The sequence below is a fragment of the Hakea prostrata genome, chromosome 8, assembly GCF_041222555.1.
Source record: "Hakea prostrata isolate BN-2017 chromosome 8, UWA_Hpros_2, whole genome shotgun sequence".
Taxonomy (NCBI): Eukaryota; Viridiplantae; Streptophyta; class Magnoliopsida; order Proteales; family Proteaceae; genus Hakea; species Hakea prostrata.
This window is the reverse complement of record NC_142607.1, coordinates 50,305,386-50,331,543: the sequence shown is the minus strand read 5'-3', so window position 1 is coordinate 50,331,543 and position 26,158 is coordinate 50,305,386. Positions and strand designations below refer to the sequence as shown.

At 39.2% G+C, this 26,158-nt stretch overlaps 1 protein-coding gene across 1 annotated transcript in view; it reads left to right on the top strand.

The window, feature by feature from the left end:
* Positions 1–22,971, top strand: part of LOC149008443 (uncharacterized) — a 37,277-nt gene extending 14,306 nt beyond the window's left edge. Inside the window, exons 6-9 of the mRNA XM_089166473.1 lie at positions 16,463–16,579; positions 17,987–18,079; positions 19,420–19,450; positions 22,357–22,971. Of these exons, the coding sequence (XP_089022599.1) occupies positions 16,463–16,579; positions 17,987–18,079; positions 19,420–19,450; positions 22,357–22,520 (405 nt within the window). The 3' untranslated portion in view covers positions 22,521–22,971. The remainder of the gene's footprint in view (positions 1–16,462; positions 16,580–17,986; positions 18,080–19,419; positions 19,451–22,356) is intronic.
* Positions 22,972–26,158: the final 3,187 nt, after the last annotated feature.

The window sequence follows — 26,158 nt, the reverse complement described above, 5'->3', positions numbered from 1 at the left end:
TGTGCTGCACATGGTGTCCAAAAAAGGTGGATCCTGCTGCTCTTCTTCCTCATCAACATTTCACCAGCTTTTTTGAAGTTAGCACCATTATCTGTGACAATTTAGACAACATTCTTTGGCCCTACCTCGAGGACCACCTCCCTAAGAAGCTTGTAAAGGTAGTCAGCATCTTTGATCTTATCTGAGGCATCCACTGACTTAAGGAAGGATGTCTTTCCATTACAGCTCGCCATGAAATTAGTGATGGACTGTCTAGTAGGACCAGTCCATCCATCAGCCATCACAGTAACACCATATGTACTCCATTTTTCCTTTAATGAACCAATGTATTCATCCACCTCCTGCTTTACCTTGGGTAAATATTTATTCATTACTTCCTAAGCTGTTGGGCCTTTAACCCCTACACCTGCCCTAGCAACTGCATTGATCATCCCCTGATAGTATGGTGTTTTGGCTACATTGGCTGCAATGTTGTTGTAGAGCATAAATCTGCTGATTGCCAACCTAGCTTCCTCCTCCCTACTGCCTTCTCAACCTCTAGCAAACATATATTGAATGCTTCTTTGATAGATGTCTTGTTGGTTGAAGAGGGAGGGGTCTTGGTCAAATGTGGAATCATAATGTCTACTCTTCCTCCTCCTTTCGGTCCTCTCAGTTCCCTGAAAACTATGTCTAGGTGGCATGGATGCCCCTGACCTCAATCCACCTGGTCCCCTTGTCTGTTCATATTGCCTTACACTCTCAACATGTAAGGACTGTCTGCTAGCTTCCACTGCAACCTTCATCTATCTCCATTCGGCTCGTGACTCAACACCCATAACCCTCCTCCTCTCTTCATCGTCGCTTGACTCCTCATCAACATCAAGAATGGGTCTAGATAGCACTGTATCCTCAAATTCCCTTTGCTTTTGTGCCATCTCGTCCTTTTTTGTTTTCCCTCCCCTGAAATTTGCTGCAATGCACTTTATAAGGAACCTTGGGACACTTGGAAAAATCTTTGTAACCACCAGCCAAATGTTGTTTTAATCTAGTTGAACCACCATAATTCAAAGTTTTGAGGCAATACTTGTATCGGGATTTCTTCTTGTCAATAGTCGGTGGATCCCCATGTTGCCAAGCAATGTCCTGAGTCCCACTACCAGTGCCGCCACTCCCACTAGTTGCCATTTAAGATTCAAATGTACAGCGCTGAAAGTCTGAAATACATACATGAATGTTCCCAAATAATCATTAGAATAATTTTTAGATACATAAAAACATGTAAAAACAATTTATAAAACAACAAAACACACACTTTGTTCTAAGATAACATATATACAATGCTCAAACAAACATGTTTGTATTTTTAAAATAAACTGCATAATATGAGCATTATTTAAAAAAAATAACAGATAAATTTTTAAAAACATATTATTTTTTATAATTATTTTGTGTAAAAATAATTTATAAAACAACAAAACACACACTTTGTTCTAAGATAACATATATACAATGCTCAATAAGACATGTTTGTATTTTTAAAATAAACTACATAATATAAGCATCATTTAAAAAAAAGATAATTTTTAATAAAATAATATTTTTCATAGTTATTTTATTTAATTATTTAAATAAAAAATAAAAATAAATACAGCAAGCATGATAATCAAAATATTAATACATGAGATTGTAGCCCTCTAATTGTAGTTTAACATAAATAATAATCACATTTATATCATAACTATTTATTTATAATCTTTAATTTTTTAGATAATATATTTTTTAAATACGAAAATTCAAAAAAAAAAAAAAAAAAAAAATTAAAATTTTTTTTCCATGAAAGTGTAGGTCAAAGCTTGATCATCAACATATATTTATACCACACTCACACAACCATTGTAGAACCTTGTATTTGAAAAAATTCAAATTTGGGGGAAAATCTTACATTTCTTGAAGATCACTTGAAATAGGCTTGAATCACTTGAAATATGCTTGAATTTGTTGTTGTAGATTAGTTGATGATGTTGCTATGTTGAATCCCCAACAAATTCCGGCAAAATTTTGAGTTTTCCAGCCAAAAATGGCCTTCTAGCGAGAGAAGGGCGAGAGAGAGGCGAGATATGCCTCTCTCAAGTGAGACAGGGGCTTTAAAAAGCCCTTAAGCAAGTCAAAAAAGTCCCGTTAGTGAGATCTCGCCGAGATATTGGCGAGATCTTGCGAGATGGTGAGATCTCGAGTCAAGATCTCCCATCTCTCTAATCTCGCTTGAGATCTCGTCTCGCTATCTTTGGATAGCGAGATATCTTGCGAGATCTCCGACCATGCCTATAGCGACTGGCTGGAGCTTGAAGGACCATAGGGCGCTGTGGTAGGGATGACAACCTGATCAGTAGCCAAAACATCTACACCCGGAGGCATCTGCAATACTTGAGGAACAAAAGCTACAGGCGCACAGTTCTTCTTCTTTTTTCTATTTCTCTGGTAAGTTTTTACAGCAAGAACTGCTAGCAATATTGTAGTAGTTGGCTCTATAGGAACCATGACCTTTTTCCAAAGCATCAACAAAGTTCAGAGGGGTAAGGGCATCTTCAGTAGTCATACGGTCTTCCAATTGAGGCGGCGAGGTAGTAGCAGAGGAGCTTGAGCGATCAACTAGGGCAGCAGAGCATAAATTTGATTCATGGCCAAAAGAGGAGCATCTATCACAACGAGAAGGAACCCAATCGTAGATGATAAACTGATTATACTTAAATCCATTGTCATCTTCAATCAAGATGGAAAGAGGAAGAGGTCTAGTAGCAGGGATCTCGACACAAGTTCTAGCATACGAAATACGATCCATTTTAATAGTTTTTTCATCTGTGTGAAGAGGTCTACCAGTAGCAAACCCATTATGACTTATGCAGTTAGTGTTCCAGAATTCAAGTGGGAGACCAGGAAGGTTAATCCACAAGGGAAGGGAGATGAAGTTGACCTTGTGAATCAGCATCAAAGGTTCCCAGGGTTTTATGAAAATTGGTGATTTTTCAACAAACCAGGGGGAGCCCTCAATGGCACAAGACTTGTAAAACAAGGGAGGAGAAACTTGAACAGAAAAGGTTGGCGTCCAACTTGTAAATATCCATGAAACCTTAAGCATGCTATTGTTTAGATAGAGACGTTCTAAGAATACCGGGGGGGGGGGGAACAGGGCTAAGGAATAGGCCAAAAACCGAAAATTGCCAACGGAGAATGCGATATGCGTAGCAGAGGAAGGGCATCGAGCAACGGGAACAGAACTGTCGGTGTAGGAGGGATGAAGGTAAGGTTTAATTCAGAAACAGAGGGATCATAGGAGAGGAAGAGAGAGTTCTATAGTCAGGCTGGGGGTTGAGAGGGTGAGGGAGTGTGGGTTAAGGGGGGTTTGAAGAGGAGGGGGTGAGAGAAGGAGGAAGGGGATTGTTAGGGGGAGGATCACCGAGAGGAGCAAAGGGAGTCATGAAGGGCTCTCCTAGTTGATTGGAATTTCACTCAGAAACAAACTTTATCTCAACCATACCCCCCTTCCCATGGTGAATCATTACTTGATGCCAAGAAAGAGTTGGTTCAAAGGGATTTCACAAGTGAACACTTGAGCAACTCTTCTTGGAGATTTGATTGTGTAGTTGAAACTATAAGATTGAATTCTCATAGAAAGCACTAGTAAAACAAGAAGTTTGTTCCATGAACCATTTTCTTGAATGAGCTGCACCCTATCCACATTATGCAGCCTTATATTAGCAATAAATTACTTGTGTGTTCTTCTTGTATTGAGATTGGTCCCCTCCCCCCCCCCCCTTTTCTTTTTCCTTCTTTTCAATAAATTGCATGTGTGCAACAACTCAGCCTTATCCCAACTAATGGGGTCGGCTATGTGGATTTGTGCCCTCCAATATGCTCCACTCAAGGTCATACTTTTACAAAGCCTAAGTATGCATCTCTTTCCTCACTACTTCTCCTAGTGTCATTTTGGACCTTTAGCATTTTTGTTTCCTTCAATTTGAATACCCCTTCTTTGTACAAGAGCATCCCAATTCCGAATGCTTTCATTAGATATGGCCATGCTACTTCAAAACGACTTCTTCAGAGCTTATAACTTCTGAGGCTTCTCTCATATTACCTCTATTATGGTCATTCCTTGCTTTATCTTTCCTAGGTTTGCCACACATCCATCTCAATCTGTTGGATTCCATTAGGAGTCTAATAAGAGTTTGTATAGGAGTTAAATTAGAATTTGCATTCATGTAAACTTCTATTCCTTGTAATAGTCTACTTTCCACTTAATTATAAATAGAGGGCTTGAGATCATGGATCAATAAGCCATTCTACTACAATCGTTTATTTCAACATGGTATCAGAGCCTAAATACGATTAGGGAAGTGAGAGAAAAAAAAAAAAAAAGAAATCCATCGCCCTTTCTTTCTGGCTGCCTCGAAATCCAGAGTGTCAGAATCCATCGAAATCCAGCCTCGATTAAGACCTTTTTTCTCTGCAAAACCCATCGCAGATTTTCTCCAATTGTTGCAGAATTTTCTGCGCAGAATTTTTCTACAACAGTCGCAGGAATTTGCAACCGTCTTGGTCGCCAACTGAAATAGAAAAAAAAAGAAAAGACGACGATTCAGTTCCATCTTGATTCGACAAATAAGAACAGAAAACAGAGGAAAGAAGAAGAGAAGAAGAAATCAGCAACTTCCGCTGCTTCTGCAACTGTAACTTCCGCTGCTCCTGCAACTTTTTTTCTCTCTGATTCTTCATCTGAAGCCTGCGATTTCGAAGCCTTGTTCTTCATCTGAAACCTGCGATTGAGGTTCTTCGATCGGGGTTCTACTATTGAGGTTCTTCGATTAGTCTTCTTAAGCCTGCGATTGAGGATCGATTCTTCATCTGAGATTTTTCAGGGGTTGTTCTTCATCGTAGAATACAACCAATTCTGGCCCATCGCTTGTCTGAATCGCAGCATATCGATCGTAATCACAATGAGTTTTTTCTGGTTTTTTTTCTCTTTTGAAACTCTTCGTCTCCGTCAATTTTTTTCATCTGATTCTTTCTTTCGAACCTTGAATTAAGTCCTAACTTGTATCGAATCAAGTCCTAACTTGTATCGAATCAAGCCCCAACTTGTATCGAATCATACCTAGTTTCTTTTCTCCCTTAGCTACCGTTCTATTTGCCCAGAAAAAAAAAAAAAAAGAAAAAGAAAAAAGGGAAGAAACAGAATACGATGGTTGAGGGACTTCTTTGGTAAATTTACTTTTTCCTAGGGACCTACATGCAAATTCCTATAATTTTAGGGATTTAGTTGTAATTTTATAAATTTCCAGGGGCTTTTTGCAGTTTTTCATATCTTTAGGGACCTGTTTGTGATTTCATATATCTTCAGGGACCTGTTTGTGATTTTCCATAACTTTAGAATTAGAATTAGGAATCAGAATCAGAAGAAAAGAAAAGAAAAAAAAAAAGAATTGGCTCATATCATATCATTACCTAGACTTGTCATTACTTGGACTTGTTTGGGTTGTTCGGCTATTGCATTTTGCGACGTTTCTGTTACTTCGAAAGGGTGAAGATTGAAGAACTGCAGATAATTTTGTCAACATGACAACTATTGATGATACTATTGCTCCCATTGGATCCGAATATTTTTCCACTTTTCATTCTCTTTCGGTAAGATTTGACGGCACAAATTACTTGATCTGGTCTCGATCTGCTTACCTGACTATTGCTGGAAGAGGACTTAGTTGGATACATTACGGGCACCACTATCAAACCCACTACCGCAGGTGTTTTACAGGATAAATGGATATCAAATGACTCTCTTATTATGTCATTCCTTTTGAATTCCATGCATCCAAATATTGCCCGGGGTTATCTATTACTTGATACTGCAGCCCAAATCTGGAAGGCTACTCATCGAAACATATGGACAGGTTGGGGAATGATGCACAAGTTTATGAGCTACGAAAGAAGCTTCATGAGACTACCCAAAAGGAACTAACTGTGGCCCACTATTATGCTGAGTTGCGATCTCTTTGGCAAGAGTTGGATCATTATGGGGATTATCACCCCACTAATCCAGATGATGTGGCGACATATAAGAAGTACATTAATAAGATTCGAGTATATGACTTCTTGGCAGGTTTGAACGTGGAATACGATCAAATCAGAGTGCAAGTCTTAAGTCGTTCTCCCTTTCCTACACTAGAACAGTCTTATGCTCTTGTTCAATGTGAGGAAAGTCGTCGATTAGTTATGCTTCATACTCTTATTATGGAGAAATCAGCTTTACAGTCTATTCGCACTAAATCTGATCTGGCTAAGGAGATTGTCAAGTGTGAGCACTGTCACAAACCATATCATACCAAGGAAAATTGTTGGAAACTGCATGGGAAGCCTGCTGATTTTGAGCAAAAACGAGCACAAAGACAGGGAAAACCAAAGGCTAATCTTTCTGAGACAGTTTCCACCACACCCTCTGCAGACGTTGGTTTTTCACAGGAGGAGTTCGCTACTCTGCGACGTATTCTGCAGTCTTTTATTGCCGGTACAGCCTCGACCACTGCTTCCTCTACTACCCCTACCAACTCCTACCATGCTACTTCAGGATCTGGTCCCGGGGAAGGAGATTGGTCGTGGTAAATGGACTTTATTTGCTCAAGCCGATCGGAGGATCTACTTCTGCTTTGACTACATCTTCTAATCAAGTCCATTCGGTAACATCAGACCATTTTCTTTAGATTTGTTTTCCTGATACTTTTACCTTACCATTACAATTTCTTCCTTTCCAAGTTTCCCCATTTCCTTTGTTATTGTTTTCCCACGTGTAAAGCTACACGTGAGGGGGAGATTGAAGATGTCTACAATTCAATGCCTTTCATGTAGACTTCCTTATGTAGAATTTGATCTTTGTTTCCTTTGAAAGTTTGTCCCTTACGTTCGCAATCTTCCACTTTGGAGATCTAACATTGCTATAGAGCTATCTTTTTGACTGTGCAGAACTTGATCTCTATTAACCCTGGAGATTTGCCCCTTAACTTGACATCTTCCCTTCGGAGATCTAACCTTGCAAAAGATTTGTCGTTTGACCTTTGCAGAACTTGATCTCTATTACCTTTGGAGATTGTCACTTATCTTGACAAATTTTCCCCTACCTTTGGAGATTGTCCCTTGGCAAACTTTCCCTTTAAAGATCTAACATTGCTACAAATCAAAAGTTTCACTTTGGCTGTTTTACCCTAGCAATTGTTACCCCAAAAGTATATTTTCCCTCAGATTTGTGCAGAAATTTAGTCTTCTCAACATTTGAAGATTCTACCTTTTTTCTTGGGCGTTCTTCCTTGGAGACATAAAGTTGCAGTAAAGATGAGGACAAAGCAAATGGAAGTCTATAAGGCAGACGTAATCTATAAGTTTGAAGATCAAATTGCAGATGTTTACCTGGACAGATGTTTTATACTTTTTTGGTCAAGTTTGGCATGTGTGATATCCATGCCTCAACTTGAGGGGGAGTGTTGGATTCTATTAGGAGTCTAATAAGAGTTTGTATAGGAGTTAAATTAGAGTTTGCATTCATGTAAACTTCTATTCCTTGTAATAGTCTACTTTTCACTTAATTATAAATAGAGGGCTTGAGATCATGGATCAATAAGCCATTCTACTACAATCGTTTATTTCAACACAATCCTTGTCCCAACTCCACAAATTAATCTATATGACACCTCTTAACTGCTCAACGCTGCTGTACCATACATCATATATTGTTGTATGGCTGTTGTAATAGAAACATCAATCATAGTACTCGAGACACATAGCTCCACTACATCCATCTTATTTTTACTTTGTATGAAACGTATCTTCAATATCACCTTCTTTTTTTCATGATTGAACCTATTAACCTATATACCTCAAATAATCAAATTTGCAAAATCTCCCTCTCATCAATACATTCTCTAAAAGAAATTATTGAGTTGGGAATGTATTTTCTAATTCTAAGTATTATCAAGTGTTTGGAAAAATTCTAGAACTTCCATAACCCAAATGGTGCCCCCCCCCCCTAAAAAAAAAATAAAGAAGTGCTTACTCCATATGAGGATTATTAATGCAGCAGTCATTTTCATTCTTCTATTTTTTTTTTTTTTCTTTTTGGGGTGGGGGGGGTTGAGTGTAGAAGTCATTTATACATTTTCTGTACATCAAGCGCCTTTTAAGGATGATTATGCTTCTGAATTTTTTTCCAAGACACATGCTTATCAAAAGATTTAGAAATTAATGACGAAACTTTCCACTGTTATAAAATACCTTGGGATTTTGATGTTATATGTTAGGTACTTGACCAGTGTGCCAAAAGCTCCAAAGCTGAGTCAAGCCTTTTAACCTATCACATACTAGGCTGGCCCAATCTAGTGCCCACACACTAAATTGGGCCTCATTAGGCACATAACATACTACCACACCATTCTCAACTATGATTGTCTCCGGCTATCCTTGTCCCCTCTGGTAACCCTTTCATCCTCATTCTCCCATGACTTCCCTCAACCCCTCTTCCGATGCCCCCTCCCACCGAGCCAACCTCCCTCCATTTCCCTCGACAAACCTTGGAATTCCCTCTTCAACCTCCAGCCCTCAATCAGTTCTGATCTTGACCTCTCCTACATCCCTCCCATCTCCAACGGCCCCAACCCTTCAGCTCACTGTCCCTCTGACTCAACTGCCTATGGAATTCGCCGTTGGGACTTCTCTGTTCTCGGCTAGTTCCTTGGCCCTCTCCCCCCTTTTGGAATCATAAAATCTTCTCTCACAAAACAATGGAAAACTCAAGGTTTACTGGACATTCACCTCATTGACGCCGGAATCTTCCTGTTCAAGTTTGATTCACCTGACTGTCGTTCCCGTGCTCTTGAAGGGACTCCCTGGTTTGTGGGAAAATCTCCATTGTTCCTCAAACCATGGACTCCCTCGCTTCCTCTCTGCAGGGTCGATTTCAGTTCTCTTCCCCTGTGGATCAATTTGCTTGTTCTCCCACTCGAGTTCTGGAACTCAGACTGCCTGAGCCGTATTGGCTCTGCTCTTGGAAAACCTGTTCGAACGGATGCGAGGACCCTCAACATGTCTCATCTTTCTTACGCCAAAATATGTGTAGATTTCTCTGCATCTAAGGATCTATCGTCGCTCATCACCATAGCTGATGACTTGGGTCTTAAGTATAACCAGGTCATTGTCTACGACTGGATCCCTTCCCGATGTGCACTCTGCTCCTCGTTCGGTCACGACTTGAAAGATTGTTCATTCGCTTCCCTCCAACAAGCGTCTCTAGATGACTCTATTGCTGCTCGATCTGCTAAAAACTGTCTCCCTGTGGTTGAGTTATCATGCTTGAACCCTGTCGAAGTTATGTCTCCTCATGACATCATAAATTCAATTGAAGTTCCCTCTAAGAAAAATACAATCGATGTGCTGGAGAAAATTTCTATTTCTGTCCCGCCTTCGATCCCAGTGAAGGTTGCCGGATCTGCTCCTTCGTCAGCGAAAACCTACCGTCGCTGAAGAAGAAGAAACAAAGCCGCTGCTATGCTTCCTGCTCCTCTGCGGTTTGATTCGATCCCCAATACCTCGGATGGTGACAACTCTGTTCGATCTATCAGCTCCTCTGACGATGAAGAAGTCATTTTCCTTGAGATTTCTGCTCCCGTGATTGATGTTGTCGGCCCTGGTGCTGCCGCCCGACCATTTGAGGTAACTGGCACTCGCTCCTTTGAACTCAATTCTCTATCTTACCCAAATGGTGCTGGCTCAAGTATTGATAACCCTAATAACCTGCAAAAATGTGAACCCTGCGCTTCCCCTAACTCTGTTTCGAAGAACCCTTTACCCATCTCTCACGCTATCTCCAATCCCATTTTACCGACCCCCTCTCTCCTCCAGCTGGGCCCCACTTCTCACCTTCCTAGTCCTCGTCAACTTCCATGATTCCATCAGCTTTCTCCAAAACCCATCGACTTCTTCTTCTCAGCCCAAGCCCATAAAGACAACCCCTTCTCCTTTTGGGTCCCAGGCCCTTATTCTGGCTGGGCCCACTTGCTTCAAAAACTCCCCTCATCGGCCCAATTCCTCAAGGAACATTTCCAAGCCCATGTCTCCATTCCGCCCAAATGCAATGTTAACTATTCTCTAAATCCTTTAAATCTTTTGAATCTGCCCAAGCCCAAGCCTTTGAATCGTCTAACCTTTGACCCATCAAACTCATCCCAACCCTCGTCTCCGTCCACCGAACCTTCAACCCCCCTTGCAGCTTCTTCCATTGATCCAAACATTTTTGAAACCCCTTCCATGGTAAAAAATTCGAGGGAAACTCAAGTTTCGACCGGGTGAAAATGGGAAACTAGGTGGAAACGGAAATCGAGGAAACCGAGGACTCGCACAAGTTACAGGTTTAGACACTATTGGGGTGGGATTCTGTATTTAAGCTAATTAGTGTATAAAGAACACATTGGCACATGCATTTTAGTAAAAAAATCAATGCAAATATGTCTTTTAAATTATATAACATTAATGTAAAGATGACCGAGAAGTACACAATAAAGTTAACTATACTTAAGCAAATAAGTATAACATTCAACATGAACATATTAACTTCTAAGCCTAACTTCAACTTTAAGTTCAATTCGAAATATCAAATAAACCTAAACATCGATACAATGTAACTAGTACCAAAATTTCTGGATCAAAATTCAGACATCCAACATTGAACATTCCAACTTGAACATATCCTAAGCTCATTAAGCATGCTAAACAGCAAAGATTTAATTTTAAAGCGAAATGGAATACATCTATTAAGCATGCTAAACAGCTAAAGATTTAATTTTTTAAAGCTGTAAATGGAATACATCTAAAGCATGCTAAACAACAAAGATTTAATTTTAAAGCTGTAAATGGAATACAGAGCCAACGCAGCAAGACTCGATGCTGAAAACACAAGAATTTCAGGGGAAAGAAGAGAAGCAAGGGAAAGAAAGAACAAGGAAATGAAGCTAAAAACCCAAGGAAATGAAGCTAAAAGCAAGGAAACACGTCACAAGTAGATTCAAAGCAGGTACCTCCAAAGAGCCAAACGAAAAACCACCAACAAGGCCGATTCACCAAAGGAGGGCGAACACGAAATCATGCAAAACCAGAAAAAGCGAAAAAGGGAAACCGCGAAACCCCCTCCGCGCGCGACGAAACCGGCGAGCACAAGAGAACAAACGACCGGCGCAGGCACAAACCAAAACAAGAGACAAGAGGCACAAACAAAAAAGGGGGCACCCACAACCCAAAGGAAAGAGGCACGAACCCAAACCGAAACCAAGATTTCGACCCGTCGTTTGGTTTTCAAAGAATTCGAAATTTGCATGTTTCACCAATTTTCCATGACCCCTTCCCCTTGTGATTCCCCTTTGTGTGAGGCTATCCCCAACTACCCCTCCCTTAGCATTACCCCTTATAACCCCGACATTAGTTGCTAATTTGTTTCCATCCCCCCCCCCCATTGTTTTTATGTCTAATTTTATTATTTGGAATGTTAGAGGCCTAAATTCTATTACTAAGCAAGGGGAGGTTAAGAAATTCCTCTTGGATTCTAAAGCCGACCTTTGTGCCCTTCTTGAAACCCATGTTAAGCAGGATAACTCCCATCGAATTGCCCAATTCTTAGCCCCCAATTGGTCATTTCTTTCCAATTACTCCTATTCCCCAAATGGTCGAATCTGGATTCTTTGGGATTCGGCTCTGATCAACCTCTCCCTTATTGATTCCTCCTCCCAATTCATTCATCTTTCGGTCTCTTTGCCTAATGCTCCTCCGATTTTCTTTATCACCATTGTCTATGGTTTCAATAGAGCGTCTGAGCGTGTTCCTCTACGGGATTCTATTCGTTCTCTTTCTCCTTCTTGTGAGAGTCTTCCTTGGGATGTAGGAGGGGATTTTAATATTGTTACATTTTCCCATAAGCGAGTCAGAGGCTGTTCTCCTAACCCTGTCGCTGTTTAGGACTTCAACTCTTGTATCGATGATTCTAGTCTCACCGATCTCCGTTGGTCGGGCCACTCTCTTTCGTGGCACAATAGCCATATTGGTGAGGATAGAATCGCTTCGAAGCTTGACCGATTCCTCGTTAATCATTCTTGGCTCTCCAATTTCCCTGTCTCCCATGCCTCTTTCTCTTCTCCTAGCCCATCTGACCACTCCCCCTACCTTGTCCATCTTACCCCTCCCTCCTCTTTTGGTCCTAAGCCCTTTAAATTCTTTGATATGTGGTCTTTTAATCCTGATTTCCTCTCCCCTGTCAAAGGGGCTTGGGAAAAGCCTGTCCATTGCCACTCTCTTCCCCTCATCACTTTTGCCCGTCGGCTAGGAACACTAAGGAATCTCTCTGGCTCTGGAACTCTTCCACTTTCGGAAACATTTCCTCTAGGGTCTCCGTAAGGCGATCCAATCTCCTGAGAACCCAATCTCTCCTCCAATCTGACCCTCTTAATCCCTCGCTGGCGGAATTGAGAAAGTCTTCTCTTCTGAACTATCATCTCTCATTTCTCTCGAATAAAGTTTCCTCCGTCAAAAAGCAAGAATCAAATGGCTCCAACTTGGGGATTCCAATACTGCTTTCTTCCATCGCTCCCTCAAAGCTCGCCAAAATCATAACTCCATTCCTGTCCTCCTCTCCCGCAATGGTACTTTGATCTCCAACCCTCTTGGAATCAAAGCTGAAGTTGTTTCTTTCTTTTCAAATCTTCTCTCTCTTTCTTCCCTCCCGAGTAGGCCCCCTCTCCCCCCGACCTCATCAATAAATTCATTGACCCCCTTTCTCTCTCCTTTCTCTACTTTATCCCTTCCAATGATGAGATTCTTCAGGCCATCCGATCCCACAAATCCAATTGGGCTCTTGGCCCGGACGGGTTTAGTATGGGTTTTTTCTCTAGTGCCTGGGATATTATCGAGGGAGATTTAATTTATGGTGTTCGGAGCTTCTTTCTCAATCCTTCCCAACTCTCTTCCATTCACCAAACTTTTTTTTGTCTCATCCCAAAAAGGCAGGAGCCTCCTCCCTTCTTGATTTTCGTCCTATATCCCTCTGTAACCTCCTTTATAAATTTGTCTCTAAAATCCTTGCGAATCAGCTCAAGAAGGTTATGCCTAACCTGGTTAGTGCCAACCAAACCGCGTTCGTTTCTAGTTGTAGCATTGAGGATAATATTCTTCTTTGTGCAGCGATAGTCAGGGGTTTCAAGAGATCATCTCATTCCCCTGTTGCTCTCCTCAAAGTGGACCTCCATAAACCTTTTGACTCCATTCGATAGGATTTTATCAGTGATATTCTATCTGCCATGAGGTTCCCTCCTTCCTTTATCCATTGGGTCGAGGTCTGCATTTCCACTCCTACCTTCTCCATTATCACCAATGGTTCTCTGGGTTGGTTTTTCCCCTCCCGAGTTGGGATTCGTCAAGGATGTTCTCTTTCCCCTTACCTCTTTTCCCTTGCTCTAGAGGTCCTTTCCCGCATCCTTCAATCCAAGACGGATCAACTCTTGATCTCTCCTATTCCCAAATTAAATCCCTCAATCTCACTCATCTCACATTTGCCAATGATCTCATGATCTTCTCCAAAGCCGATCATAGCTCCATCTCTTCTATCTTAACTGCCCTCAATTTCTTCGAGTCCATCTTGGTTCTCAAAGTCAACCTCGACAAATCTACCATTTTTCTCTCTGGAGTCTCTGATACTCTGCGCTCCAATCTCCTGAATCTCTCTGGATTCAAGCCTGGCTGTTTCCCTGTTGTCTATCTTGGTCTTCCCCTTATCCTTGGTTGGCTTTCTCGCCACCACTGCTCTCCCATGCTTGATCACATTCGGAAAAGCCTCCAACTCGGAAAAGTCGACCTTCTCTACTTTGCCGGTCGTGTTGAGCTTATTCGGTCTATCCTCCAATCCTCGTACCTCTACTGGTGTGGCATTTCCCCCCTTCCCAAGTCTATCTCGTCGGCGAAGGAGTCCATCTTCTGTGCCTTTCTCTGGAAAGGCCAGGAATCCTCGCGATTCCTCTGCCCCCATCAGTTGGTCCAACATTTGTCGGCCTAAAACTGAGGGAGGCTTAGGAATCCGTAAGATCCATGATGTCAATTCCGCTGCTTTGATTCGTCTCATCTGGAAAATTGTTTCTAAACAATATTCCATTTGGGTCAATTGGGTTTACTCTTACCTTCTCAAATCGGACTCTTTCTGGACTACCCCTATCCCTTCCAACCCTTCCTGGACTACCCCTATCCCTTCCAACCCTTCCTGGATTTGGAGGAAACTCCTTCTCCTTAGACCCCGTGCCCTCCCTACCATCACCACTCATATTTCCTCAGGCCTCTCCATTAAGTTTTGGCTAGATCCGTGGCATCCGACGGGAATTCTCCTCAATCTTTTTCCCTCCCGCACTGTCTATGACACCCGCATCCCCAAGTCTTCCCTCTTATCAAACTTCATCTCCGATGGTTCCTGGACCCCTACCCCCCACCCTAGCCTCACACAAGTCTAGAATTATCTCCCTCCCATCATCCCCTCCACTCATGACACTTTAGTTTGGCTCCCCTCAACCTCAAAATCCTTCACCTCGGCTTCTGCTTGGACCCTAGTTCAATCCCCTTCCCCTTCCCCCCATGGCCCCCCTTGTTTGGTTCTCTGGACACATTCCCTAGCACGTGCTCACCCCTTTGGAGAGCCCTAAACCATGCTCTCCCAACCCAGGCTTTCCTCATCTCCCACCATATCCCTGTGAACCCTAACTGTATCCTTTGCTGGACTGGTACTGAGGACATTAAGCATTTATTTTTCTCATGCCCCTTCTCTAGCTCACTCTGGAGAAAAGCCCTTGCTTTCATTTGGCCCCATTCCCGCCGCTCATTTGGGTTTGATCGTGACTGGTCTTGGATTTTGAGTAACTTCATAGGCTCCTCAATTTGCGACCGGGTTGGTAAGCTTGTTTATGGTGCTAGCATCCATCATCTCTGGTGGGAGCGGAGTCTAAGGCGTTGGAATTCTAAATCCCACTCTCTTGATTCGATTTGGAACGCGATTTATTTTGATGTATCGGCTAGACTCATTTGTATCCCCCATCCCCCGGTTGTTGATTCCCCAAGGAACAGGCTAATTGTTGTCACCTGGGGTCTTAACTCCCATTTCATCCCTTCTCCCTGATCCTTCCCACTTGGCCCTTCCTTGTAGTTCGTTGTTTGTTTAATATTATTATTTATTCATCAAAAAAAAAAACATACTTCCACACCTCTGTAGTCGTTGTCCTTGACGGTTCTCACTCTAGGCAGCTCACACTCTAACAGATTTCACTTTACTTCTGGTAGCCCTTCTCTTAAGTAGCGCTTTTTCAGGATTCAAACCCTTGATGTGGTGCCAGCTTTGATACCTGATGTTAGGTACTTGACCAGTGCGCCAAAAGCTCTAAAGCTGATGGAACGAGCTAAGTCAAGCTCCCTTTAACCTATCCCATAATTAGTTGGTCCAATCTAGTGCCCATACACCAAATTTGGCCCCCATTAGGCACATAACATCATGTAGGAATGGTGAACCAATGTTTAATTTTCACAAGGAAGGAACATTCCTTTTATATTAAGTGACAGGGGTGATCTTACCTAGAAACCTGTTTGGATTCTCTGTTCCGAATGCATAAACCTGTTACTACCTTTGTATGAGCTGATAAAAATTGTCAAAACAATTCCCCAACCCTCCGTCCTTTAATTGTAGATTACCTTAAACAGGGACAGATACAGTGTCCTGGTTGTTGAATTTTCAAAGAAAATTTTCATCATGGCTTTTTATGATCAGTGATATGTGTTGATATGTATTGTTATAGCCCTCAAGAAATTGAGTTTGCGGAATAAGTTATTGTAACATGGTATCAATGTAATGACCGTAAGGAGATTGGTTGGTTGATCCTTGGTAAGTACGAAGGGTTTATGTTGTGTCGTTGTGCTCCTTGGTGCCACCACTTTATTAATATCACATGCAGAGTGTCTGTCTGCCTGCATATGTGGGAGACATGGTGTTGTGTTGATTTGTGTTGTTGTAGCCTTCACAGCTCCAGCTTCTGGGATCAGCTGTTGTAAAGATGGTATTTAATTCCGATGAGGTCATTAAAATTAAGTCTCTTAATACTAGCTATTTTACTTTTACCTTGTCATGCCTTTGGAAACATTTGATATACTTTTGAAAGTTAACTCCCAGTTTTGAAATCGTGCAACTTTACTTTTAAGAAGGTTAATGTAGCTAAATATCATGGATATGGTGCTCTAATTCTAAGAGATGATATCATGGTTATTTCAATCAGTAGCAAGGTAACTGGATGTTGTTCCAATAAATAATTCTTATCCATGTGAAAAGTGTCTGTGAGAGTTCTAATATCTACTCTCTTTTTTGCTTCCCTCCACTCAACAGATATCCTTGCTTCTTCGGCTTGCTCCATTACTTCCATTTAACGTGTTGAATTACCTCCTGTCTGTGACCCCCGTTGGTCTAGGAGAGTACATTTTGGCTACTTGGTTGGGAATGATGGTATTCTCCTTCTTTGAAATGTTTGGTTTTCAGATGCAATTTGTTCTTTTTATGTTTGGCTATTTTGCTTTACCAGACAGGAAGAAACGTGCCTTTACTTTGTTGGTCACTTTGACCTGTTGTAATTTCATCATCTCCTCTGCTTTAATCTGTAGAAAATTATTAAGAAGAATGGAAAACTACTAGAGAAAAGGAAGATTGAACATTTTTGCCTTACATTAAAGGAAGATAATGCAGAAGCTTAAAAGATTGAAATTACCTTTATTTTGCAATCAATCTACATGCTACTATGATGTAGTATTATCTCAAGCCCCATTGTTCATTTGATTGTTGCACGAAAACAAGAATGGCATCAAATCCATTGCTTGAGGAAAAGGATTGAATTTGTTCTATAAAGGTTCTCAAAGTGAGACTCGACTTAAGCTGAGAAATTCAGCTATACTATATAACTGAAGCTGGGAGCTTCTAGCATTTGACAGTCTGTAAACATGTATTCTTTCTGCATCAGTAGGCATACACTTAAGTAATAGTATCTCTACCAGTAAACAGAGAAACTTTGGTATTCTTAGTGACTTAGTGTATTTGTTTACTTACAGCTGTTTGCATGCGACCATGGGTAGATGCTGTGAGATGATTGAAAGAAATCTCCTTGAAGCGACAACTGATAAAAGCATTTCTATTTTAGGGAGATAACTTTCTTCAATGTGACATTTAGAAGTTGGATATCCACATTTTTTATTGTCATACTAAATATATACCTCAGTAACTTGATAGAAGATTGGAATCCTGATGATATGTTGCTGACTTTTCAACTGGTGGTAGACTACTAAGACCAAGAAGGCTTTGATTTATAATATATTTGGTTAATTAGAAGTAACTTATGTTATATTCTCCTGCGATGTTAGGCCCTTCATATTTACCTTTCACTCTACTCTTTTATTTTGTCTTAGCAAGGCAGTTATGTTATACATGGAAAGAGTTGAAATTTTTTAAATTTTGCATCCATCCATGTCTAAATTCTCTGTTCTGAATAAGGGATCATCTATTGCCAAAACAACCCGTTGTCATTATTGAAGTTTCCTTGTTTCCCAGTGAAGATCCTCAAATCCTTCTTTTGGACTTCAGAAGATTCATTTTTTCAGTCCAATGCAATGAATTACCTAGATGCTTTAACATTCATCAGCTGGCATCCCTTGTAGAGTTTCTTTCTGTAGTCTCTCTGTCCATTTGATATGCAGGTTACTGGTTCAGTCCTTTTCTTAGCTTAGGTTGAGGACTTTGCTTTAGTTTCTATTCATGAGATGTAAAATATTGATATTGAATGCAATGACTGTGTTATGCATCCCTTGTAATTGCTGTCAGGATATGGTTCCAGTGCGATGCTGATATGGTTACTTCTCATTTCAGCCAATTACATTTGCATTGGTTTATGTCGGAACAACTCTTAAAGATATTTCAGACGTGACACATGGATGGGGCGAAATTTCAACAACTCATTGGGTAAGGGCTAAGCCTTTTTCATGTCAATGACTAAATGCATAATAAAATACAGTGCTAGGCTGCTAGCTACTCTAATTTCTATTCTTAAATTTATCAAAGAAAGATAGTACTACATTGGACTTTTAGGAGATTGGGTGTCTGATATATTTCACTTAACTTTGTTTTATCTCCTCACTTTGGTTTGTCAAACAGAAATAACTTGAAGTTAATCTTCTGATTATTAGATCATCAGTTGGTGATGGAACAAATCAGTAACTGAGAATCTAAGAAACAGACACAGCAGATTAGTAATTTAGGTTATTGAATTACCAGCAGAAATAGAGCATAGTTTCACAGGGTCTGAGTTTGAGCAATTCTATTGTAGAAGTTGATTATTCATTAATATTAGGTGGGACTTCCACAATAAAAAGCGGCTTGATGGGGATGTCTTGCTTTTGCATTGTAATAGAATTCAGGCAAACATCTATATCCACATATGAGCTGTTAATGCAATTATGTACTGCATTGTCCTAACCCGTTAATATCATTTATCAAGTGGATTATCCTCCATTGTGGTCACAGGTTCAATTATGAGGATGCTTCTTTTCTTTTCTTTCTTTTTTCTTCTTCTCCTTCTTTCTTCTTTTATTTATTTATTTATTTATTATTTTTTTTTTTTTTTGGGGTTAAAAAATTATGAGGAAGCAGCCTCTCTGTGAAGTGAGTGTCAAGGCTGCATGCATTATGACCCTCCTCAGTGGTAGGAACCTCTTGCACTGCGCCCAACGTGCTCCTGACATGTTGCCACTTCATTTTCTAAATTTTGAGGATTACCCTGTGACAGAACAATCTTCTTCTCTGTTAATCACTATTCATGATAGTTGGTGCAGAAGCTCTTTCTTGGACCAGCACATTTCCGTTTAGAAGCTCAGCCCAAGACTGACTGGGTTCAGATCTGGTTTAGTCGTCTAGTGTATCAAGAGATTTATTTTATTAGTTGGGGTTACCCTTATTGTCTTTTTATAATATTTTATATGTATCTTTAGTTTTTTTTATGGAATTTCTTCACTTCATTGGGCTTATAGCAACCAAAAGCATGATTTTGTGACCCAGATTTGGTCTATTAGTGTAATTCAAGGCTAGTATGGCTGACACTGCTAAATAGTTCTTACATTCATGATGGATTAACGTCTCCTAATTGCCATATTGGTGGTTATTATAAATTAACAAGCTTGGCTGCAATGGATAACAGAACTGCAACATTAGATGCAATCACACATTATAGAGGAAAACTTGCTTGTATATTCTCCAAGTATCATTCTCTATTTCCTGATTTTTTTTCTTTGCTATTGTTGTTGCAGGTGCTTATGGTAGTTGGTTTTGTTGTCTCTGGTAAGTTGGACATGCTACAAATTCTTTAATGCTTTCTACTTCCTTCTTTGTTTACATTTCATATTGTCTGAAACTATAATGAAGGGTTGAATGCATCTACTTCCCCTTTCCCACTTTCTTTGAGTCGGGAAATTTTATTAATATTTGTGGAGCAAGTCCCTGTAGGTTCTCTTGGCCAGAGCCATATCTAAAAATAATCAGTTTATGCAGAAACATTCTCCAATTTCCGCTCATCTTTTTTTTAAGGGGCTTTGGGAGTAAACAAAATGGTCTGGTCAAGACCCTAGGTAAGAACAACAAATCTGTTCCTTGGGGTATCTACTAGGGGTTTAGGGAGGAGGGGGGAAATCCTATAACCAGTGTAGCTGCAGATGGCTTTCCAAATCTGATCAGCAGAGTGAGATTTGGACAACCATCTGAGGAGTTACGCTCGAACCAAATATGGGAAATAATAGCAGCAAACAATAAGCGGGCGATGGTGGAGCCTCCAAAGGAATCCATGAGCCAAGGACATTAAATATCAATATTTGCAGCAGGGCCAAATGGAAGCTAGGACTAGGGGACCAGATAGGTTTGGTAAAGGGGCAAGAGAAGAATAGGTGCTGGGTGTCTTCCTTGGAGTGGCTGCAAAAGGTGCAACGCAGGAACAACAGGGATACAGCTACAGAGGAAGTAGAATATAGGAGGCAATGGGAGATGGTTCTCCAAACAGTTAGGGAGAGTCTAAGAATGCAACCCTTGAACTGAACAAACTAATACCAGGGGATCAGAGGGGGAGGGGTTCTGATGAAGTGCCAAGTGGAGGAAGTGGAAGAAGAGTTATTAGGGGAAGGAAGCCAAATGAATCTGTCCAGCAGAGGGAGAGAAGAGGGAAGAGGGGGAAGAGAGGACCAGAAAGGTAGGAGAATGGGGTGTGGGGAGAGAGGAGGGACTAACTCAAGAACCATTGGAGATGAACTGGGACAGAGAAACAAGACACAACTTAAATTCATGAAGGAAAATGAAGTTTGAAGAAACAAGACAGAATATAAGTTCATGAAGGCAAATGATTTCCTTGTCTTGCAGGTCCAAGAAATCTTTTGGTCCTACCCACTTTTTGTCCCACATGAAAAGGTAATATGGCAGATCTGACTATTGGGTATCTAGAGTATGGGGTCTGAATAAAATACAGTGTCAAATTTTGGACCCAGATTCATTCAAACCCTCCAGTGTGATGGCTTACATTCCTATGTATGCCCATGCAATTCTGTAGTGTTACAAATTCCTTATGTCCCAGACTTTTAGGCTTTGTTTTACTACTAGGAAACTCTTGATACTTTGACACGTGAATAGAGTAACCTTAGGGTCTACCCGTCCACAAAATTTCATCCTCATTGCATTTGCCATATGACAGATATACCACAGGCACATTTTTCTTGCAATCCACTCCCCAGTTGCGGAGACAGAAACAATGGTGTACTTTAACGTTTTGTTTGCACTAGTATAGTACCTCGTGCAAATGCACGTAAAGATTTATTGCTTTTTTGAATAAGTACAAATAAATTTTATATTAAGGAACATCTTGATCGGAAAAGATCATAATGAAAAGGATAGAAGAATTTAATTTAAGAATATAGAGAAGCAAGAAGAAATATGACTATAAGTTTGGAGAGGTTTCTTAGATATTAATAATTTAATATAACAATTTTAATTGGATGAAAAAAATTCAGGCTTGAGTTGGTCTTCTAGATTTGTACGTGTTTCCAAGCTTAATTTATTGTATAGAGTTTTCTCATTCTTTAATTCTTGTTTGTTTATTTTAATCCTTTATTTCTTTATTATGAACATTTTAAACAATTGTGATAAATAAATCTTCCAACTAAATCTAGGCCACAAGTCTAGGGTAGGAAGTAAATATTAGGAAAAAGTGTGCCTCCTCTATCATATCAATCCTTTTGAAATGAGTGAAACAAAATAGAAACCTTGCATTTCACATTTCTTTTTGAACAACGTGGGAAATTGGTAAGTTGGTTGCATTAGTTAATTGAAGAAACATGGCTCTGTTGCTTTTGGTCTACCGTTTTTCCTTCTGCCCAAAAAGCATAGGAGATCTAAGAGATGATGGAAGAAATATGGAAGCAAGAATTTCTCTTAGTTTCCTCTTTGAAGTCTCTAGTTTCTCTTTCTGTCTTTCTTATTCATGAGCTACAAAAGATGCTGAGGAAACTTTCATTAAATTTTAAAAGAGAATAAGGGCCAATTAGGTGGACTAGTAATAGCTTGTGGGTACTTGGTCTTCTACAGGCCAAAATTATCTTGAATTTAAACCCCTACTCTTACAAAGAGTTTCTTGAATTCCATGTTCTTTGTTAGAGTTGAAATGTATTTAGAGCTTTTTAAGGACTTGCAACTTAGGATGAGTAAGTGGGATGAGAGAGAGGTCATTTTTGAAATTGTCTTAGGGCCGTGGTTACGAGTTGGAGATTCAAATATCCAAGATGAAATCTAAGATCAAACTATAAGTTATAATTAAAATTAGGTGTTTGGTGTGGAATGAAATCGTGGGTTCATCCTAAAAATATTTGATCGCGGATTTTGTAAATGGTAAATGTAAGCTTTTGAAATCTCTGGATTCCCCTACCCATAAATCACAGAAAGGTCATGAATCTGAGATTTTACAACCAAACGGGTATAATTCTCAGATTCATGAATCCAGAGATTTGAAATCTCTGGATTCATGTAACCAAACAGGCCCTTAAGAAAGAGTCAAAGAAGAAGGATGTCAAATGGTCCTTGAATTCTGCTAGAATATCAAATGGCCAGTTTCTCATAGCAACTTGTCTTTGTTCAGGAAGCAAGTGGTTGTAGCTTGAACTGTGTTGGCTTTGTCATACTCAACTTAATTTTTCTTTTCTTTTTATATCCAGTGGTGTTGATGATATGTGTTACCAAAGTCGCAAAAACATCTTTGGACAAAGCGCTTGCTGAAAATAACGAGACAGAGGGAGCCCTTGCCTCGCCACAGGTGCCCACAGCAGATGATTCACCATTGGATCTCCACCAACCTCTCATAATCAAGATTGACTCTTAAGAAGATACTCATGAAAAGTGAAATCCTTTTCCCATGTAAATTCTCTCCTCCTTGTCATTGTTCCTATACCAATTCGTTTAGATTGAAGCTACAAAGAAAAAAAACGAAGCTGGATGTTCTTGTTTTCTAATTTTAGATTTTTTTTTTATTTGAGGCATTCATGAGCGGCGCTTTGTGCTTGCCATTCTTGGAAAGTGTAGTTCTTTTCATGTTCACACATGTATTTCAAGACATAAATCCCCAGATTTGTGGGGAAAGAAGCCAAGAATGTGCGCTCTGAAATGTAAATGGCTCTGTTCAATCAAAGAAATATAAATATAGTCCAAGGTTCAGCTTCTTGTTATATGCTTGATACATTTTATCATTGATTTGGCATTTGATGTTTTAGTTGTATGTTTTTGTAACATGCAGTTGTGCAAAAATAAATGTGAAACAGGAAAATATGATAACCCCAACCCATCTTCCCCTCCCTCCCAACTTGTATACTTGTCTCTGTCTTTGTTTTGTTTTGTTTTTTTTTTTTTTTCTTTTCTTGAACAGCAATTCATTAATTGAAAGCCAACCATGAAAATGATATGGCATTTACAAAGGTAGAACCAACCATAAAATTTGGGGGAATAGGAAATCCAAACCTTAGAAAAATTAAGTTTAGCAACTCCAGCTGCTAAGAAAGGGATTCGCTTGAACACAAAATATCCTTAGAGATTCTCCTTGCTGATCTATCATTACTGTTTTCGAAAACTAAGTGTATTTCTGAAATCATTCTAGTGCCAAGGAGAAGTAAAAAAAATTTGGGTTTGTTGCTGATCTATCTATAGTGAAGGTGTCTCCCTTAAGAGACAAGAAAAATTTCATCTATAGGGAGTGCTTCTGGCAGTGGGAAGGTGGGGCGGTGGCGGCTGGCAAGAGAAGGGGTGTGGTAGTTTTTGGGAAACAATGTGAAGGAAGAAGATGAGTAAAGAGGGAATGCTTTCACCCACCTAAGGGTTGGAAATGGAATGAGACACAAGGGCAGTTTAGTAAATTGACTATGAAGGCATTTTGATCATTTCATTTTGGGATTTAACAGAGGCTAACTGAAATTATTTGTGAGTCACAAGTAATTTTTGACACTTAAGGGAGTCACAAGTAAAAAACTCTTATGTTTTTTTTTTTTTTTCGTTGCAGATATTAAATTCATCAATGCAAGATAGGTCAGCATTTATTATTAGTCTTCATCATTTTTTTTTTTTTTTTTTTTGCCAACCCCGGTTTATAAACCGATGGTTCGACCCACGTCGCACACCTGGCTGTGGTGGGTGAGTCTCCCAGCGGGGATTTTTTGGATCCACAAAGATTTGATACCGGAACCTTGCTTAAGCGAACCAAGCTGCTTACCACTTGGTCAGCATTTATTATTAGTCTTCATCATTACTAATACGAATCGGTTGATCAAATAATAATTCCTAAACCAAGCTCCCAACCAAATGGAGCATGAGGTGCTGTCAATGCAAGGGACTCTCAATGTTCTTCATGGATTCAGCTATGCTAATGAAAAGAGTTCTTTGCAATGGTAAAAGGGAACAAGGATCTTTTTTGGTAGGATGTTTTGGAATGCGTTTTTTAAATGGAATCAAATCCAATGCTATAATTTTTATTGACATAAATAAGGAAGAAGATTTTTTTTCTTTTTTCTTCCCTTTTTTTTGTAAGGAAGAAGCTGTCAACTTTAGCAAAGAAATATTATCCATTGGAGAAATCAAAGAAGAAATGGTTGACCTGGTATATAGAGAGTTAGAACATTTGATAAAACTTGTCCAAACTAAATTGGATGAGCTCTCAACCAAATAAACCAATTACAAAAAATACTAATATATGATATTAGTTATAAGGTTGTTGGATGTATTATGAAGGCAAATAATATTTTGAACTATATAATGTAAAGTAGTTAATTAAATGAACACAATAAAATGTTTAAAATTATTATGTTTATTATAAATGCTAATCACGTGAGACGTTTTAAGAGTATATCATTTATTTTTTATTGTTTCTTAGTAATTTTGAACTACTTTGTTCATATATTATGTATGATATTTATAGGAAAAACTTTAAGGACATTCCAAGATAATTGGCAAAAAGCATAATACCCAAATACTATGCCAAATTGACAACGACTTCCTTTTTTTTTTCCATTAGAAACATTGATTAGTTAAAATAAATGACAAATATATCTTAGTTGTATTGTTCTAGATCTTATAATATAAAATTAAAAATTAAAAATAAATCAACAAAATGAAATAAAGGATTCAATCTTTTTGGGGGCAACATTGTAAAGTAACAATAGATTAATAGTATGAATTATGAGATTATCTAAGGATGACTTAACAGAATTCGCTAACGGGAGTGTACCATTGTGAAATTTAAGAGAATCTTTGGTTGTCTTTGTCAAGTTGATACCTTTTTGGGGTGTCCATCATTTTTGCAAAATGCTTGAAGGTGTTTCTAAAATTTTATTTTTTTTTTTTTTGAAGAAATAAATTATGCATGATTGAGGATAATAAATAATTATACAAAAATCACATTAATAATCAAAATGTTCGCGTCTATTGTATTTAGTTATTCTATGCATTTAGTTATAATTCAACACAATGATTTTCAACTTATATATATATATATATTTTAAGAATATGATTGAAATACTGAAGGAAATTGAAATACTAGTTATACTCATGGAACTATTTTTCGCCGAATTTCAGCGATATTTCGCTGAAATTCGGTGATATCACCCCCTGGCAAACCGAAACCAGAAGGCGAAACGAGATCGACAAGATATTGCCGATTTCTAGGCGATATCTCGCTGTTTTCTGCTATTTTTGCTGTTTATCACCGAAATCGGCGATAACTACTGAGTTTCGTTGCCGGCGGTGGTCTCCGACAATGTCACCATGCTCGCAGGTTCGCAGCAACCATCTATGAGAAAGAGAAAAGGAGACACTGAGAGAGAGAGAAAGCTTACTGTTAATGAGAATAAATATTTAGCAGTTGCAGACGAGAGGTTAGGGGCGAAGGACGAAGGTGGGACCGTGGGGAGAGAGAGAGTTAAAAAGGTAAAGATTTTGATTTTAATATTATTTATTATTGCTTATTTGCTTTTACACTAATGATTGAGTTATGTTTTGTACTTTTGTAGAATATTTTATATTACCTCTATTACTTTTTTAAATTTTACATTTATCTTTATCTTACATAGATACTCGCACCGATGCATTGATATTTTACTTTTACATTAAAGTGGAAACTGAAAACTGCAGACATGTCTTTTCAAACTGCTGACATTTCAAATGTTTTTGAATAAAGCTTTTAAGGGCAGCGAAATCTCGCCATATCGCCCGATTCGATGGGTAGTGAACCGAAATTATCGAAACTTCGTTCTTTGGTTATACTACTAACTTATAAGAAGAAAATCCCAGGTAAATTTTTATTTCTAATGTCATAATAATATGAATTAAATTATACTATTTATTTTTAATTAGTTGAATGATTTTTCAAATTCTTCAATTACAAAATGTAACGTATTTCAATATATGTATTAGGTTCTTCTAGCCTATTCTTTTTATTATGAATTATAATTTTGAAATTTAAATAAAATAGAAAAAAGA